The sequence below is a fragment of the Phalaenopsis equestris genome, unplaced genomic scaffold, assembly GCF_001263595.1.
Source record: "Phalaenopsis equestris unplaced genomic scaffold, ASM126359v1 Scaffold000097, whole genome shotgun sequence".
NCBI classification, from domain to species: Eukaryota; Viridiplantae; Streptophyta; class Magnoliopsida; order Asparagales; family Orchidaceae; genus Phalaenopsis; species Phalaenopsis equestris.
Genome location: NW_018164539.1, coordinates 31,212 through 50,690, shown reverse-complemented (window position 1 = coordinate 50,690; position 19,479 = coordinate 31,212). Strand labels below are relative to the sequence as shown.

At 32.0% G+C, this 19,479-nt stretch overlaps 1 protein-coding gene across 1 annotated transcript; it reads left to right on the top strand.

Moving 5' to 3' along the window:
• Positions 1-12,133: 12,133 nt before the first annotated feature.
• On the top strand, positions 12,134-12,956 carry LOC110020468. Its single transcript, XM_020718582.1, has one exon. The coding sequence runs from the start codon at positions 12,249-12,251 to the stop codon at positions 12,573-12,575; it is 327 nt and encodes a 108-aa protein (XP_020574241.1). The 5' UTR covers positions 12,134-12,248; the 3' UTR covers positions 12,576-12,956.
• Positions 12,957-19,479: the final 6,523 nt, after the last annotated feature.

Below are 19,479 nucleotides of genomic sequence, written 5' to 3'. Positions count from 1 at the left end.
CTTAACGAGTCGAACACGAGTTGTTCGCGAACAACCAGTCGTTTTTACAGCCCTAATTACACAATGGTATCAATGCATGAAAAGATTTATTTCACCTTTAGGAAGTTAGTATGGTGTGATTTAGTGATATTAAAAATTTGAGAGTTATGTATATACATATGAAAGTTGTGTCAGATATGTAAATATATAATAATTATGTGGGTATCTATGTAAATTCCCCTTAAAAGACTTTACACCTTTAGTGCACTTTGGTTGATGGCCCAATTGTCATATAGCCAAAATTGGGCCATCTGATAACTGCTCACAAATTGGATTCGTTAACTGCCCATCTTAGATGGGCCGAACCCTCGCGGCTATACAACCTGACACCGCCTACTTTAAGTGGGTTCCAGGTTAAGTAATTCATAAAGGCTAAGAATCATGTTATGGCATTTTTTGGTAAATGTTTAAAAGCAAATAATTATTAAATTCGGTGGAATATCTTAAAAGTGAAACTAATATTTTGTACATGTCTAAATGTCTAAATAATATAAATAAATTGAGAAATTTACATACATACCACTTAATTTTAATATTTACATATCTAACACCTAAAGTTTCATATTCACATTCATAATCCTTTGTTATCATATATTTATGCATTGAAACATGTATTAGACTGTAAGAAAACAAATAATAATGATATTTTAAATGTGATGCTAAAATTTAAAGTTTTATGCCTATAAATATATAAATGTAAATACTAAATTATGTGGTATGAATGTAAATACCCCAAAAAGAAATTAGTTCTGGCTGCCGTCTCAAATTACAACCATTTATCGTTTGTTTTTAGTTCATCATATCACCTTTGTCTCCTTCTCAATATCTCTTTCATTTATGAGAACCATTATTTTCAACCACAATTATAGTTTCTAAAAATTTTAATATTTATATTGCTATAAGTTTTGCTTTCTTAATCCTCATCTATTTTTGAATCTTCAATTTATTTCTTAAGAACGAAGCAAATATTTATTTAGGAGCGGATTAACATATTATTGTTATATCTATATTTTGTGTAAATTTGTTTGATCGTATACATAAGAAATCTATCGGTCCATAGGAGAAGAGTGCGGCGAGAAAGTTCACCGACAGAAGATCGTGAGACCCACTTAATCGAACGAGTATATGTTTGAATCTCCAATCAGTGATTTATGTTATTTTGTGCCGTCTTTCTTTAAAAATTTAAGCACATTAATAAGTGTACTGCTTGAACTTTAAAGAGAAAATATGTATTTATGTTAGGTATGGCTCTGATACCACTTGTTGAGAAATTAGGGCGATGAAAAATAAGAATCAACAAGATATCAGAAGAACACACAGAGATTTACGAGGTTAAGCAAATATGCCTACATTCTCAGGAGCAGAGCAGCGACTTTCTTTTCAATATTCAGAATACAAGATTCAGAATCTCAAAGACTCAGAAACTCCCCTAGGGTTACAGACATGACATATATATAACCCTATAGTACAATATGTATTTATTCTAAGGGGTTGGATATTTACTTGTAGTGTTTTATTTATCATAAATTATCTAATTTTTAAGCAATTCTTTTTCAAAAAACATGTAGTGTATTATCTCATTTCTAAAAAAAAAATCTGTAGTAAATTACTTTTGAAAGCTAAAATCAGTATTTTATAATGTTTTAGATTGTCTTTCTTCAAAAAAAATATTATTTTATTTTAATTCCAGTATTGAATATCATGTGTAAAATATTCAAGTATGTCTCAATGTTTTTATGAACAAACTATAAACATATTGTTTGATATTATTGTTCATAATGAAAAGAGAACATATGATTTGCATTATTATTATTTACACCACGCTGGATTTAGAGTAAGGAATGATCATGTTAATTATTAGCCAAATTCAAAAAATCTAAAATCAAATGACTTTTTGTGTGTTAAATCTGGTTTCAAAGCCGGGATAAACTTGATAGCATAGTGAGGTTTTAAAATTTAGACACCATGTGTGATTGCTCGGTCATGACTCATGATTGATCTGAAGTACTTAACTCTGATGGTAATTGAAGGATTAAAAATTGAATAGAAAGTCATAATCAACCATTAGTGATGCCAGGTGATCGACATCTTTTGAAGTCCAAAATACTAAATGTTTTAAACTAAACGATGAATTAGTGAACTAGTAATTGGATTGTTTGAAAATTGACACATTTCTCATAAGATCAACACACAGATTCATTATTCGTATACTACTTGATCGACACATACTTATATGATAATGAGTGTGCCAGCGTACAATGGTTCGATATACCATTAACATCAATGTTACAAATATTCCTTGAGCACAAGTAGTTATGCTTGAAGTAACAAGATCATATATGATATATAGGAATCTTATAACTAAAAAGGGTAATAGAACATTTTGTAAAATATAAACATAAATTGTGATGATAGCATGTAGAGCACATTTAATAAAGAGCTAGGACCATATATGATGCCTCATACTTATAACTAACTAGGTGCATCAAAAAGTTTTGTTGGATGCCGCTAATTCTATTTAATGATTGCAAAAGCCATTACTGCATCTTATGCTCTCTGCATATCTACTTCCTATGATACAAAGCTTCTTTAACAAAATATGTCCTACAAACAGCATTTGATTGTTGATTTCACATACTTTTAAACCATACATAAGTCATATGAACATAACATGCTCTTTTAGTGAGTTTGATTTTAATAATTATTAATCACAATTATTGAAAGAGAATATGAAATCACGATTTGATAAGCTAATCTATATTAAATAGATCAAGCATAATTAATGAGGATTCGAAGGTATTTAGGAACAAAAAAGCACCTTTGGAATATTATGCCACAAGAGGATAACATTGAAATTTAAAAATGAATTTTAAAAAAAAATGTAATTAAGCCGGCCAAGTTAAATGTATTAATTTGACTATTGTGTAATTAAAAAGATGATGCTATCAACATTGAGCAAGGAAGAAAGAAAAATACTAAGATTAATGTGTGAAAAAGCCAGAAAAGATTAGAAAATGTATGAATATAGTAAAACAATTATAAGAGTTACATATATTGAAGATTAAAACTAGATTTTAAATGATCGGGACACATAAATTGCACCATAAAATTAGTAGATAAAGTTAATATGTGGGCAATAGAAAAATGAATGGATATTAAGAAGGAATAGGGGAAGACCTTAGGGCCTTGGAAGCTTAGACATTTTAAAGATTTGCAAAGAATAAGTTTAACTAACATTCAACAGAGCAAACTTATAATAAACATGCATAAAACTGAGCCCATGTTGATGACAACCATGCAGAAGTTGTATGACGCACATTCAATGCCATTATTTGTGTTTCTCTACATATTAATATCAGAAAATTATGCATAATGAAGTTGACACTAATTAAATAGGTCCTAATATTCATGATTGATTCTCTATTTATATATTCCATCTTTCTCTGTGAGACGAAATGATTGGAGGGGAATTAGAGCATGGGCAGAATTGCGTGGAGATATCTATATATGGAAAAGCAAGAGCATGTGGGTGCATGTGAGGCTCATTTAACATTAAATGCTCTTCGCTTTCTGTATCTAAATCTACATATTTCTCAGATAGGATGCTGGGGAACTCCAACTCTTCATTCACAGTAAGCAATAATTGATATATCTGAATAATATATCAATGATAGAAAAAAAAAAGAAAGGAAAAAATAAATGCATTAGACTAGAGAGGTCTGCTCAAAGAAGCAGATGTCTATTTTTTGTACTGAAAGAATAATAGTTCCAATTTTACTGAATTATACGCTTGGTTTCAGATGGCAAAATGAACAAAACTAGTTTTAGGGGGGTGTTTGGCTGCAGGAAAAATGTAGCATTAGTAGGATTTAGTAAATTCAGATTCATTAAATTCACAGCCGTGTTGGATTTATTAAATCCACCCCACTCTCTCAGGAAAGGGAGGAGGACTTCATTACTTACTTCTTCAGTCCTCCTGCACGAATTCTTTTCCTTGGGATGTATGAGCTCACGAACGATACAAATTCTACGATCTAAAAGTATTCAACATTGCAGATATCTTCTACAAAGATTACTATGAACATCAGCGTATGCCAGCATGTTATAAATGCTCAGTTTACTGTTAAAAACGCTGCAGAAGTGTTAACCAATCTCAAAAAGAATAAAAAACTCAGATTTTGGAAATGAAGGAGAATAGGAGAAATAAAATGGATTATAGTACTCATTAGAGGCATGCATGGGACAAATCAATAAGAGCTGTGGGGAATCTTTGAGGTAGGACCTGTCCAGAAATTAGCTATGAATGCCACATGATTCTTTGCCACAGTCCAGTAGAGCTCGGGCCCGGCCACCGGAAAAATTATTGGAGCTAAACTAACGCAGAGAAAATTATGTGTTTGCGTGTTTTATATTATACATTAGTATTTGTAGGCTGTATATGGGTGTATTTTTTCCCAGTTATTGATATGTATGAAATATTATTAAAATCCATCAAGGTTGTCAGAGTTTTGGGAAAAATAGACTGAATTCTGAATCGGCTTCATTGACTTTTCCCTTTGCTTTCATTCCATTAAATAACAATCTTACATTCTATTTTAGGTACAAAATATAGTGCATATAATCTATTTTAGGTAACCTAATAATATATATTCCTAATCTAAATATTCAGCTAAAAGGGAATAAATCAGAATAAATATATTGGAAATAAGAAAGCTTCTAATTATAGAAAACTCCTAATTTAGCTGCCCAATTTCCGTCATTTCTGATTGACAAAGGTGTTGTCTACTTTGGCCTAGTGGCCTCACAATTTTGTCTCGTTAGTGTAACTTTCGAGCAAGTCACCAATCCTAGGAGTGTTCAAAGATGGGCATACTTAACTTTGAAGTTTCTAATGAAATTCCACCTTAAACCAAAAAATGCCTCGATGCTTAAGACTTTGAAGTTCAATCTTTTAAGAGGTTTTACTATACTTAAGTATCTGACTACTTCATCATGCTCTATACCCAAAATCATCCATCAAACAGATTGGATTCTAGAGGTCACCCCTATTGATTCAAGATGTGGCTCTCACCATGTAGCACTTTGTCTCATCCAGAATTTAAGAGGTAGCTCTCATGGCGTAGAATTTTGTTCAGTATGACACTTATTCTCATCTTAAGACTGGTGTGATGCTTTGATACCATTTGTAACTGCTCGAACTCTCCCCCTCCTCTTTGAACTAGTTGTCTCACGTTTTACCTCTGTTGGTGTAACTTCCTAGGACATCACTCATTCTACAAGTGCTCCAAGACAAGCAAGCTTAACTTTGAGTGTTTACAAGAATTTCATTGTTACATCAAAAGACATCTCGATGTTTAAGAGTTCAACTTCAATATACTTAAAAGAATTTCATAGATATTTTTTTTGATCTTCCACAAACATAAATTTAAATAGACAAACACAAAGAGCTCGACATTGGAGTATGTCTGATATATTTGTTTAATAAAATGTTTAGATAGGACGTTTGTGACAGTGCTGCTGGGCATTTGTTCTTTATGTAGAATTTTCATTCCGCTTGTTATATTTTGATCAGTGCTGTGGCCTTGATTTGAATTAATTACTTAAGTCTTTGGCGTATTTTGTTAACAGCGCCTCTGCATGGCTCAAGTCGCTATCCAGGACAAGCTTGCTCTATAATTGAGTGGATGCATATATATCTAGTTCTCCTGGATTATAAAATATTTATTTGTATTTCTAATAAAAATTAAAAAAAAATAAATAAATTGGAAAAAAATCAATTTTTTATTCATAGGGCAGTTCCTCCTCAAGGCAGGTACAAATTATATTTAAGTACGGTGGAAGAAGTAGGCCCTCATAGGATGGTTTTGTTTGCATTTCCATTTAAAGGTGGCCAAGAATATGAGTTCTTCAAAAATTAATCATTTGGAAAATTCCTTCAAAAAAAAAAAAAATCAATGCTTTGTTTTTTTTTTATTATTATTTTGTGGCATTTAGAGAATCAAATATATGTTATAGATTGGGACTAATTGTTCAATGTAATGAAAACTAAAATTTGTAACAAAATTTTATTTTTGATAGTGTTTTTATAAAAAAAATGCATAAAGTAAACCTCAATACAATTTTTTCATATATTACTTTTTTATTCAAAATAAAACTCCTCTTTTTATAAATACTTGTAGTCATATGTCCGTGGAGTCGTAAAGAAAAGAAACAACAAAAGCCTTTTTCCCACTAAGTGGGGTTGGCTACATGAATCCTTTTTCTCCCTTGCGTCCTATTGACTGTCATATTTTCATTTAGTTCTGATAGATTAAGGTAATTTTTTACATAATGTGCCCAAGTCTGTTTAGGTTTACATCTGCCTTTCTGAACAACTGTCAAATCTACGATATCTGTTCTTCAACTGGAGCATCAGATGGTCGTTATTTAATGTGATCAAGTTATCTAAGATGAATCTCTCTAATCTTGTCCACCACTAAAGCTACACTAACCCTATCGTGAATATATTCATTTTGGATTTTATCTCTAAAAGTCAAGCCACTCATCCATCTAAACATTTTCATCTCAGCAACACTTAACTTTGTTTTCTTCTCTTTTAAAGGCCAACATTCTGCGCCACACAATAGGCCTAATGTGCTCCTCCGCTTCAACCAACCAACTTGAATTCTACTAATAACATCACAACTTATATCACCATCACTTTGAACAATAGACTTCAGATATTTAAATTGTTCACTCCTTTTATTGATTAGATCATCCATAGTTACAACATTGTCACTAGAGATACTACTATTAAAATTACATTCTATGCATTTAGTTTTAGTTCGACTCAAATGAAGGCCTTTAGACTCCAATTTAGACCTCCATAATTCAAGTTTTTTCCTGAACACTTTCTCTGGTCATATCCACAAGGACATCATAAAGGCACACCCTTCTATAAATGCTCAACAAGACCATTCATAACTAAAGCAAAATGATATGGCCTTACAGCCTACTGAAATTGGAAAATACTTGGTCAATCCTCCTTTTGTTCGAACACAAGTAACAACTCCAGTATACATATCTTTAATGACTTAAATATTAGTCATATCGACACCTTCTTCTCTAGAACTTTCCAAAGGACTTCTCTTAGAACCTTAACGTAAGTTTTTACTAAATCAATAAAAATCATATGTAGATACTCCTTATTCTCTCTGTTCTTCTCCATCAAACCTCTCAATAAATGTATAGCCTACATAGTAGGCCCGCCCGACATAAGTCCAAACTAATTATGAGAAATATTTATATCACGTCTTAAACTATGTTTAATTTTAAAGTATGTCACGTCAACTTAATTCCTCTAAAATTTGCACTCTTATGCATCCCCTTTATTCTTAAAAACGTCAACTTAATTCCTCTAAAATTTGCACACTCTTATGCATCCCCTTTATTCTTAAAAATGGAGACCAAAATACTCTTCCTCCACTCCTCAGACATTTGTTTAGCTTTTAAAATACTATTCAAGAGTCTGGTAAGCCAAGAACTCTCAAATCTCCTAAATATCTCCACACTTCAATTGGGATATCATCAACTCCTACTGATATTCCACCCTTCATTTCATTAAAGTCTCCTCAACTTCTTTTTACAAATGTGACAACAAAAATAAAATATTTCATTATTATTAATGATATTAAGATCACTAAGGTCGATTATATGTTCAGAAACTTCATTGAAAAGTTTTTCAAAATAGCACACCCACCTATATTGAATATCTTTTTCTAAGAAAAAACTTTTTGATTTTCAGCTTTAATACGCTTTACATTAGTTAAATCTATACTAAGTTTTAAATGCTACAAATTATTATATTAGACTCCCTACTAGCCACCTTAATTTTTAACAATTCTCTAGGTTTTTACATTTAAATCAATTTTTACAACACAACTTCTTATATTTTATTTTTTTCTTGCACATTATTAGTTCAACACAAACTATTTTTATTTATATAAATTTTTCATTTTGATTCTCTAGGTACATTTTTTTTTACTTTTTTAATAGTTTTTGTTACTTTATCTCACATAGAATTTTCTTCTTCAAGAACATCCCAAATCTTGGAATCTTGAAGTTTACTAAAAAATAATAATTTTATTTGTGCACAATTCTCTAGGTTTTTACATTTAAATTAATTTTTACAACACAACTTCTTGTATTTTATTTTTTCTTGCACATTATTAGTTCAACACAAACTATTTCTATTTATATAAATTTTTCATTTTGATTCTCTAGGTACATTTTTTTTTACTTTTTTAATAGTTTTTGTTACTTTATCTCACATAGAATTTTCTTCTTCAAGAACATCCCAAATCTTGGAATCTTGAAGTTTACTAAAAAATAATAATTTTATTTGTGTCTTTTAGGTTCCTCAATCTAATTTAATGACAATGATTCCTAATATTCTTTATCTTACAACTTTTCATCTTAAAATTAAAAACTAATAATCAATGTTGGGTACTTAAATTTTCACTTGGAATGACTTTACAATCTTACTTAAATTTTCACTCGAAATGACCTTACAATCTTTACATTCTCGATGATCTTTTCTTCTCATAAGAAGATAATCAATTTGTGTTTTATAGATCCATTCTTATATGTAATAATATGAATAATTTTTACAAGTAATAATATGCTCATCTCTTTTCTTAAATAAAGTACTAGCAACAACAAAATCATAAGCTAAAGCAAAATCTAATATGGTTCTACCTTCTTTATTAATCACTCCAAAACTGTCACCACCATGAATATCTCTAAAATCTTCTACCACTCTACCGACATGTCCATTTAAATCTACTCCAATAAAAATTATTTCTACCAATAAACATTATTTCTTCAAGATGTATCATTTGTATTAATTCTTATAATTCATTCCAGAATTTTTCTTTAGAACCTATATCTAAACCTGCTTGAGGAGCATAAACACTTAAAATATTAAAAATCTTAGCATCAACAACTATCCTAAGGACTATAATTCTACCTCCAATTCTAATTTTTACAACATTATCTTTCAAACTCTTATATATAATTACACCTACACTATTTCTAGTGCGACTCCTATTTAAATACTAAAGTTTAAAACCTAAGCTATCAATCTTCGTAGTCTTTTCTCCAACCCATTTTGATACATAATATATTTTTCTTCCTATGAACCATAATATCGACTAACTCCATTAATTTATCTATCAGACTACCTATATTCCAAGTCTTATCATAATATTAATTTTATGCACTAATTTTCTTACCTGCATCGATCAGTAATATGTGAACTCTTGCTTATTTGACACTACACTCAGGCGCCAGTATAGCGGTCCTTGCACACTTTTCTTTATATTCAGATCATACATCGTGTCGCTTCTCAGGGCACCCTAGCATGTACATAAGAATTTAAAAGATTATTATTATGATTTTTTTTGAAAATTTTTATATCGTCTATCGACTACCTAATGCAACCCATCACTATTTGCACTAGGAGCTTGGGGCCTGGCAATCACAGTGCTGAGCTGTAAAGAAAAGCACCAAAAATAAATGCTTAAACCCATTCATAGATTCTATAATATTCTATAGGATTTTTTAAACCAAAAAGAAATATAATTTTCATGAATAAAAATGAAAATTACAGCAGCTGAGATTCTCAACGAAAGAAAGAAAATACCTTCAATCCTTCCAAAAGAAGATCAGAACAAGCAAAGAACAATTAAAAAGAAAAACAATGTCTGAATATTACAAAGAAAAAAAAATTGTATGGTTGAATGCCGCCCAACTGAGCCTAGGATTAGGATCAAGATTATTCATTGAGCCAAAATAAATGTACATCTTAAGGCAAATAGTCAAGTTTCTTGGCCACGTCCCAACTGTCGAGCAGGAGTCTTGGTTGAAAGGCTAGCCAAACAATCCACCAAGTTGACTAGACCATACCACTTCAACTAACTCATTTAGCGAATCATATTTGATAATCCATCTAGCCGTTAGAGCACGAGGAGAAACATGATTGAGTTTGCCCATCCGGTCATCGAAAGATTCAATTAGCCTCACAACACTAGAGACTTACCTTTTCAAGAAGAACAACTCGCTTCAGAGGCGATTGACTTATGTAGGTTCACCTCAAAGGTTGGGTGCACATACAAGGATATAACGCACCACTCATAAAAAATAAAAGTGCAACTTTAATAAAGCAAGGAATCTTACCAATGGGATTTTTTTTTTTTTTTGCAAGTCTAATCTTGTTAATATTTATGGTTAGTAACAATCCATCCTTGATTCTATTTAGTTGTAGTTAAAACTCAAACCACTTTGATTTTTAAGTTAACCCAAATATCATAATAGCTAGGGTGGTTTGATCAAGTAATGATTCATCAAATTTTATTTGATTGAGGTTCTAGCATCATTAAAGATCTAAATTATGCTGAATGAGTAGTGCCAAGGCTTTCAACATTCACATATGTAATCTCTAATTAAATTCTATTATCATTTATTTAGCCCCAAGTTCATGCATTTCACTGAAAAGTATAACAAATGTAAAGCGGTGCAACATGCAGGACGTACAAATTAAAAAAAAAACATTCAACCAGAACACTGAATGTTAAGAGCTAACATATGGTCTTAGTACAATGAAATCATGCTTTCCAAACATTTTTCTTTTTGGGACAATTTATTCTTTTACGGTTCATTATCAGCCAGAGATTTGATAGGATAAGTTGACCCCATAATTGACATATTTTATATATATTAAGCATCAGAAATAGATATTGCACCAACTGCCTGCTGCTGCTGCTGTTGCTGCTGTGTACTAAAACCTCTAATAATTATAAGTTTCCTTTTTGTAAGATGTGCCCAGAGATCAAGATTATTATTGCTATGTGTGGAAATTAATATTTTCTATTTTAAGATTTTCAATATTGATGATTTATAACTTACACATTATTTCTATTTATAAAAATTTGATGAAGAAATGAGGAGTTCGTCATAATTTTAAATAGCACTACTATTTTATATGGGTTTAATGGAATGAAATTATGTATTTTTGATGTTTTCACAAGAGTTTTCAATTGATTTTTATTATTACTTTACCAGTACGAATTGGCTTTCTTCTTCAAAGAGAGGATGATGATTTTGTTTCAAAAATCATAGCAATGATAGCATTTATAGAGCCATAACAAAATGATTCTTTAACTATATTTGAATGAAAAGATATGTTATTTTCGAAATCTAAAATAAAATTTCGATTGCTGTTATATAATTGACTACTTTGTTCAGCTCTTACATTAATGTTAATGTCCTACAAAATCGGACCGGTCATGAAGCAAAAAAGAAATAAAAGTTAAACCCCGGTTCTGACAAGTTCAAACCCCATTATATACAGAAACTATTATAAGCTTGGACCAAACCAGTTGAATGTCCAGTTCATAGCTAAGCTGGTTAAACCGCTCGGTACGGTTCTGTTTCTAAACCATGTATATACTAGAAATGTGTAAATCTAACACATTTGTTCATACTGTTTTAAGAAATTACAATCGGCTTTAAGCCTTGACCATTTTTTAAAAAAAAATTAAAGCAACTGATGAAACTTTAGACTTCGGCAAAGGTGATCAGAGAGCCATCAAGGCCTGAGGTGAACAAAGTCTGTTTGCTTAAACCCAAAGCCAAAAAAATGAGAAAAATATTCTCTTTAATTATTTTCTTAATTTAAATAATTCGAACCTGAAAATACCTGGCCTGACCGACCGGGCATTAACTACCTTGCTTGCTAAATGCTAATTAGTCCATCACTTTCACAGCCAAATCTGTCATTTCGATAAGACTGAATGCATTTTCACATAAACAACTCGCCAAAACAAGAGAAATATCAACTCTGTTCAAATGCTGCATCGACATACAATCATCATCACACGAATCTCGGAGCATGATGGACAGTGATCACAGTTCCCCAATCATGATGGTTTTCAGTTAAAATAATTAAATTCTCAAACAAATCAATCAACTAAAGTCATCAACACGACCAACATCATGCATTAAAATCTATTTCCTTATCACCACCCCCACTTCACTTATTCAAGTAACAGACAATCTCCCATAAACTAAGGAGCAAATTCAGCATAACTAACATCATCTTTCTTCTTTAAAACCCCTCTCTTCACCTCTGCAACTCCTCTTCTTCTGCTCTGAATACTCTTCGCTTGATAATGGAGATAGACTCGGTCAACTGCGCGTGCTGTGGTTTGAGAGAAGAGTGCACGCAGGAATACATAAGCCAGGTGAAGGAGAGTTTTGAAGGAAAATGGCTCTGTGGGCTCTGCTCTGAAGCAGTGAGAGATGAGATGAAGAATGGATGGAAGAAGGAATACAATGGAACTGAAGCTGCTTTGAAGGCTCATATGTCATTCTGCAGCAAATATAAGAGAAATCCAGCAATTCTAGTTGCAGATGGAATGAGGCTGATGCTGAGGAGGAGATCGAGGGATTTATCGGCTTCGACGGCGGCTTCTGTTTCGCCTGCGGCGAAGAAGTAGTAGGAGGAGGTTTCAGGCTCCTTGCTTTTTATTCAGATTGTTTCAGATTTGGAATAATTTTTAAGACAATTTTAGATTTGTGTTTTTTTTTTCTTCTTTTTTATTTAAAGCTTTTCGCTTAGTGGCTATTGTTATGTATAGAGAAATCAAAAGAGAAATGAAGTTAATCAGGAGTTTTAGGGTTTAGGGTTGGCGACTCCGTTGGGGATGATTCCTCTCTTCATCTTTGAGTCTGACTTATATTTTCTTTTCATCAGTAACATATTTGTATCTCTTTGTAGACTCAGATTACTTTCCCCTGTTGTATTTCCCTTTCTCTCAAGATCGAGGAATGAGTCCACCAAATGCCCTTAAACTTTGGGTCCATAACCTCTCATTCAAACCATGCCTAATGAGCAAGTTGTAGGATTTTCCTAACCGGGCCTTCTTTTCGGGTGGTTTTGTATCTTAGTTTATGCTAGGGTCTTATGACTTAATTATTCTTTACTAATCCATTATAAAAAAATATCCTAAAGCCCAAAAAGCTTCATGAGAATGAATCTCAAATCAAACTCAAAATTCTAAACTAAAATAAAAGAATCCTAAAAAACTAAAGCATTTTCCTATTCATCTTGTGGACAGGATTCAACTTTAAAATCCTTAATTGAGTTCTCTTTCAAAAGATTTTAATCTTAAATTCATTAAAATTTAGAGATTCAAGTGTAGATTTTATGTTAATATCTTTCCTTGTACCTCATGGAAGGAAGACGTCGTCCCCAAGTATGTCCCAAGTAATTTGGAGAATGTCAAAGCCAAACTAGTCAATGAAGTATTATGTGAATTGAAAGCTAGTATCAAATAACTCAATGAAGAAAATGAAACTTTAGAAGCTTTAGAAGAGAGCACTGTCATTATGATGATTAAGCTCAGAGCTTCACCAAGAGAACCACAAAAAGAGGAAGTTTGTTTTCAGGATGTCATGGTTGAAGAAGGTATTACCAGACACAGCCCAACAACTTTGAAATCAATTAAAACAACAAGATGAACTGATAGAAAAGTTGAAGAAAAGGATGGACGAGGTTATGAATGTGATCCCAAGGGATTAAATTCCAGTCCAGATACTAACACCCATACATCGCCAAGATGTTGCAATTGAAGAGGGTCCACAGCCTAATACAACTCAATATCTATTAGATTAGATGAAGTAAAGGGGTGAATATATTGAAAAATTAAAGAGACGAAAAAGTTACAATCTTCAACACCATGTGTCCAAAGAAAAACTCCTACAACAGTATATGCAATAGAAAAACACGAGGCAGTTCATGTTCTAGGTATTCCAGGACAAGAAAAACTGAAGAGGAGGTCTCTAAGACACCATCAGAAACAATGTTACCATCTGATAAGGATTTGAAGTTCATGATTGAAAAACAAGTCAATGGTGTCTTAGCTTAAGCTAGATGATAAGTCAATACCAAAAGAGCGTTATCTAGAAGAATTTGATATTGTATAGTAACCTAATGGATTTGTACTACCGATCTTAAAAGTGTTTAATGGAACTGGCAACCTAAAACAACACTTAGCACATTTCTATTCTAGTTGCTATAATGCAGGAGGAAGTGATGCATTGTTATTTCGTCAACGTGTTAACAACTTGTCTGAAACTGTATTTGACTTGTATGTTGAACTACACAATGGTTCAATTAAGACCTTTGGTGAGTTAGAAGAGTCATTCATCAAAAGATTTAATGGAGCTCAACACCATATCACTGTTGCGGATTTGGTTGTTGAGAAAAAAAGACCCGATGAAACTCTAATAAATTATATTATGAGGTGGAGAAATTTGAGCTTCAAGTGTGAACCCTAGTTACAAGAGCAACATGCCATTGAGATTCTACTTAAGAATATTTGTGGACCTATTGCTTTTTTATTAAAAGCATTTACCCTTAAAACTTTTGAAAAATTATTGAATAACGCAGCTAACTTACAAGTGGAGGCCAAGCAGTCGATTTTTTTGAATTAGAAATTCAAGCAAAAACCTCATAAAAATTTTAATAACAGAGCTGGGAATGTGTCTATTGTTGACAAAAGGAAACAAACAATGATGATACAACCTGAAAAAATTGGGCAACAACAGTGGTATTCACCACAAAGGCATCGACCACAACAAAAACAAAAGCACTTGCAACAAATTTCTAAGCCCGAAAGAAAGAAGAAATTTAATTTTACTTTCGAGGAAAGGAAGAAACTAGTTTATTATTTTAAAGATGAGGTCGTGGGAAAGATGATCAAGGAATTATTAAAGAATCCATATTTCAAGCTTCCTGAACCTCGCAAGCCTGAATAAGTGGGAGGAGCAATGAACCCAACTAATGTTCATGCCATAAATCTCTTGGGCACACACTTAAAGAATGCTTCACTTTTAAAAACTAGCTGGAAATGAAACATACGGATTGAACCACACTTATCCCTAGAAAATACCTAAGGGAACCAAAATAAAGGGCCATCATTGTTGTTTTTGGTGGAGACATGGAACCACTTGACACCCATAGAGAAGAAAGAAGAATCGAACACCGCCTTGTCCAAAACCCATTAGAAAATCCAAATTCAAAATCGGTTGTTGACACTATGCTTGCAACTCAATTACAAGAAAATGTCTTTTGCATAACCAAATCTTCGTTTGAACCCAGTCTTAGTGCATGCCTTGTTAATGATTTTGTCATCAAAATTGGTTAAAACTTTATTAATTTCAATTAAATTGATGTTACTACTTATTCTATTTATAAGATAAGATTGTTGTCAAACATTAATGCAATAAAATTATGTTCTTTAGTTTTCTTAAACTTTGTGATTTTCTAAATAATATTCCTTAAACATAAGGTTAATCACTTAAAATATCCAAGAAGATATTTGAAATCCCTACCCGTAGATGTCTCTAATGGGTTTAAGGACTTTTTTACAGGTTATACCAAACTTATCTTTCCTTAAAAACAACTCTGATAATTCTAACTTTTAAAAAGGAGAAGCTTCGAGTGCCACTTAGTTTGGATAGACCTGTCATAATTTTTTCTTCATAGAGAATTATAAAATTCAACTTTACATTGGCAGATGTCATCTTATCAACTTAGATGAAAGCTAAAATACAAATGATATTGTTTTTTTTTATGTAAATCCTAATCCATTACAAAACAGTCTTTTATAAGGTATGTTCGTAAATAGCTTCAATCAATCATAATGATTTAACTCATAAAAATATGACTATTTTATTAAGGAAATTCATGAATCACCTTTCCTTTGAAAAAAATTACTTTTTTGTGATAGTTGATCTACTTACTCCACCTTATATTCCTATAAATGTGGTTCACTCAAGCTATATTTACTTCATGCGGATTGATCCACTCCTTCCGCATATCAGGTCAAATTGGAGTTTTTGAACTAGGATAAAAATCTACTTTAATTTATAAAAATCTTTTGAAATTCTTTTGTGGGGGCCTTAAAATTAGGAAAGTCTTCTTCAAATATATATATATAAGAAAAAAAGGAAAAAAAGATGATGAAAAAAAAAGAATGAAGAAATAAAAAAAGAAGAAGAAGAAGGAGTTGACTTGATCAATTTGTTGATCATAAAATGATATATGTATCTCTGAAGATAGATGGTAATAAAAATAGGGTCCTGAGGGAGACAAAGGTTTAAATCGAAGTTATTAATGCTCAAAAGATTATCCAATTTGACATATTGTTTTGATCCATCTTTCCAATCTTCAAACCCCGTTTTTTTGCGAAGTTGGAAATTAAAATCTCCTCTCCACATGGTATTTCAAATGAATTGTTGAACAAGTGATTCATCATCATACTCAATTCCTTTGAAATTTTGAATTTAATCTTAAAATTCAAGATTGAGCTTTTCCGAACCTATAAAATTTCCTAAAGAAAATATGTTAGCATTGAAATGAGCCAATTGAAGATAATCTTAGCTAAGGTGCAAAGTTTGATTGCCTCACCCCCATTACTGGAATTCACAAACCTAGTCTTTTTTACGACTTTATCCACAGGTTTTTTGTATGTTAAGGTGTCCTGTGTGGTACCATCACGATGTGATGTGTTCTGATTGATTCTAGTTCAAATCAAGGCTGATCTTGGAATCAAGCCTTTGGGCATGTAAATCTGAGTAAATCTACATTTGTCCTTCTCAGTATAACTCATCGAAGACTACACGCTCTCCTTTTTTTCCAGGATCTATTGGTGTTGGAGCAAACCCTTTGTGGTACCTTCACGAATTAATTGATTTGTGATACAGTGAAACGTTGATGAGCAAGTCAATATTTTGAATCTATAAGACTGAGTAAGGAATTTGTATTCTGGTCTTATTCATCGAAAACCATACTGTTTTCTTTTTTGACCTATCGGTAGTTGGAGGAATCCCATTGGGTATCAATACGATACGGTCAGGTCCACTGGCCTCAACTCAAGTTAAACATACATTTGCATCTCTTTTTCAATATAAAATGATTTATGTTATATGAAGACGGATGTCGAGAAGATAAAAATTGTTTCTCAAACTTGAATAATTAAATTCATTTTAACCACAAGAATGTAATCTTGTAGGTAAGACTTGTCATCATTGTTTTAATGCTAATATATACTTCTAATGATCAAATATCTAATTAATTTCAAAACTCTCACTTATCATAACCATAGAATTTATCTTCAAAGTTGCTCTTCTTTTTTTCTTTAAATTCTCATATTCATCATCTCATGACTCAAGTTGGCTTTATCAAACCATTGGTGATAACTCTACTCAAACCTCAGTCTACTCTAACCTACAATCTCTACCCACCTAAAAATCGAATCTTTTTTTCTTTTTCTTTTCTTTTTGTTCAAAAGAGAAACCCTACTAATCCCTAGAAATTGAACGGCCGAGCTTTACTTGAGAACGTACAGAAATGCCTACACAATAAGTCTAATCATCCGAAGAGCCAGCTACTCGTCAAGAATACTCAACCAACAGACAAAAGATTCTCGTCCAAAGTACTCTCCTTCCATTTGAAAATATCTTCAGTCTCTAATGCTCAATACAGAACCAGTCATTCCGAATTTAATATTTATTTATTTTCCTACATAATTGTTCCATATAGCCAAATTTGTACCACCAACTTTGATACTCACTCATCAATTAAGTGCTGCAATAATATGATTTTACATTTTGTTTCAGCTACAATTCTGCCATAATAAAATCACTTTGCTATCTAATGTTAGAATTTCTATTGTCTGACTCTCTTAATTCCAAGTCTTCAATAAACCAGAACTCGTACAAGTCTGCAATCTCTCTGGTTCTCTGCTAGTTGAGTTTTTGCATCTTCTACGAACAAATTTGAATCCAACAAATACTTGAATGAAGATTATGATAAGAAAGAAATGGTGTTTGTGAATGATGAATGAATTTTTAAGGATTATTTTGCTTTAATTAAATACTCTTTTTGGGTAATGTCAAACAGCATGCAATTCTTTTGTATTGATTTGCTTTGTTTGCATTATCTGATATTTTCTGCAAGGAAAATACTTCTTGTCGGCTGGGTTGGTACCAGAAAAAATTGACTAATATAGTTTTCAAGACATTGATTTTCTATTTTCTATATTAGATATACAAAAATTTCTCAGTCTCACATATTTTCCCCATAAAATAGTTGAAATGAAAAGCACTTCTCATCCTTGTGTTCTGTTTATATATAAAAATAATAATAATAATGGACTTCAATAAAGTGAAAATGAATTTTATAATTATTGAATTAAATTTAAATGAAGTAATTGATTAGTCAAAAATTGTACCCAGCATCAGAAAATTATATATGAGCTGTGTATCAATCATTGTTCATGTTGTGTCCATGCTAGCAGACATCCAAACGAGCATAAAAAAACATTTTCATTAAATTAATCACATTACAGCAATAATTCAAAGTTTTGAACTTTATATAAAACATGATTTTGCTTTTTAAGAAAATGTGTCATCTCAATGGTGAAATAATGAAGCGCTATTTTTGTTGTGGAACCTAAACAATGAAAGCCCAACATCAAATTGTTTTTTAGCTGTAACAATTCATAAAAAATTTCTCATACTCGTCAACTCTCAACGTTCGAAGGAATTTGTACATCTGCATGAAACCGTGCTTCACAATCCGCATGGCACCTTACTTGGCACCTAGGCACCGGAGTGTGGGGGTTAGGGTCCAAGGCTAGCTGCTAAGCACGAGTCTGTAGCACTTAAGCGTTAGGCCTAACATCGTGCCTTAGAAGGTGGTTTTAGACAATTGGAGATTGGATGTTACATACTCCACTCAATTATGACAGCCATCATCATGATATCTATTTTGAGATTTTAATCAAGGTAGTATGAGCATCAACTACACACTTAGAGGCCAAAAATATACTTCTTCTTTTTTCATGATAGATCCTAGGGTCCAAGGGTAGCTTCTAAGCACGAGTCTGTAGCACTTAAGCATTAGGCCTAACATCGTGCCTTAGCAAGGTGGTCGTAGACAATTGGAGATTGGATGTTACATACTCCACTCAATTATGACAGCCATCATCATGATATCTATTTTGAGATTTTAATCATGGTAGTATGAGCATCAACTACACACTTAGAGGCCAAAAATATACTTCTTCTTTTTTCATGATAGATGTAGCCATTTTCTTTAAGACCTATATTAACAGCTACCTCCTCTCAATCATACAGCACAATCTCACACTGCAATTATTTCTCTCAACTTCTACATGACAATCATATTTATGCATAACTATCAACACACCACATAAAAACCTGAAAAATAACTTCAAAGGTGTCAAGATTATGCCCTTTAGGACATATATGGCAATGATCCCAAACTCACAATCACCTTGCATGTACATCTCTTTATTGGATCTAAATCAC

What these genes read in the sequence shown, in the direction of transcription:
- LOC110020468 (XM_020718582.1), top strand. Translation starts at nt 12,249, where the DNA reads ATGGAGATAGACTCGGTCAACTGCGCGTGCTGTGGTTTGAGAGAAGAG.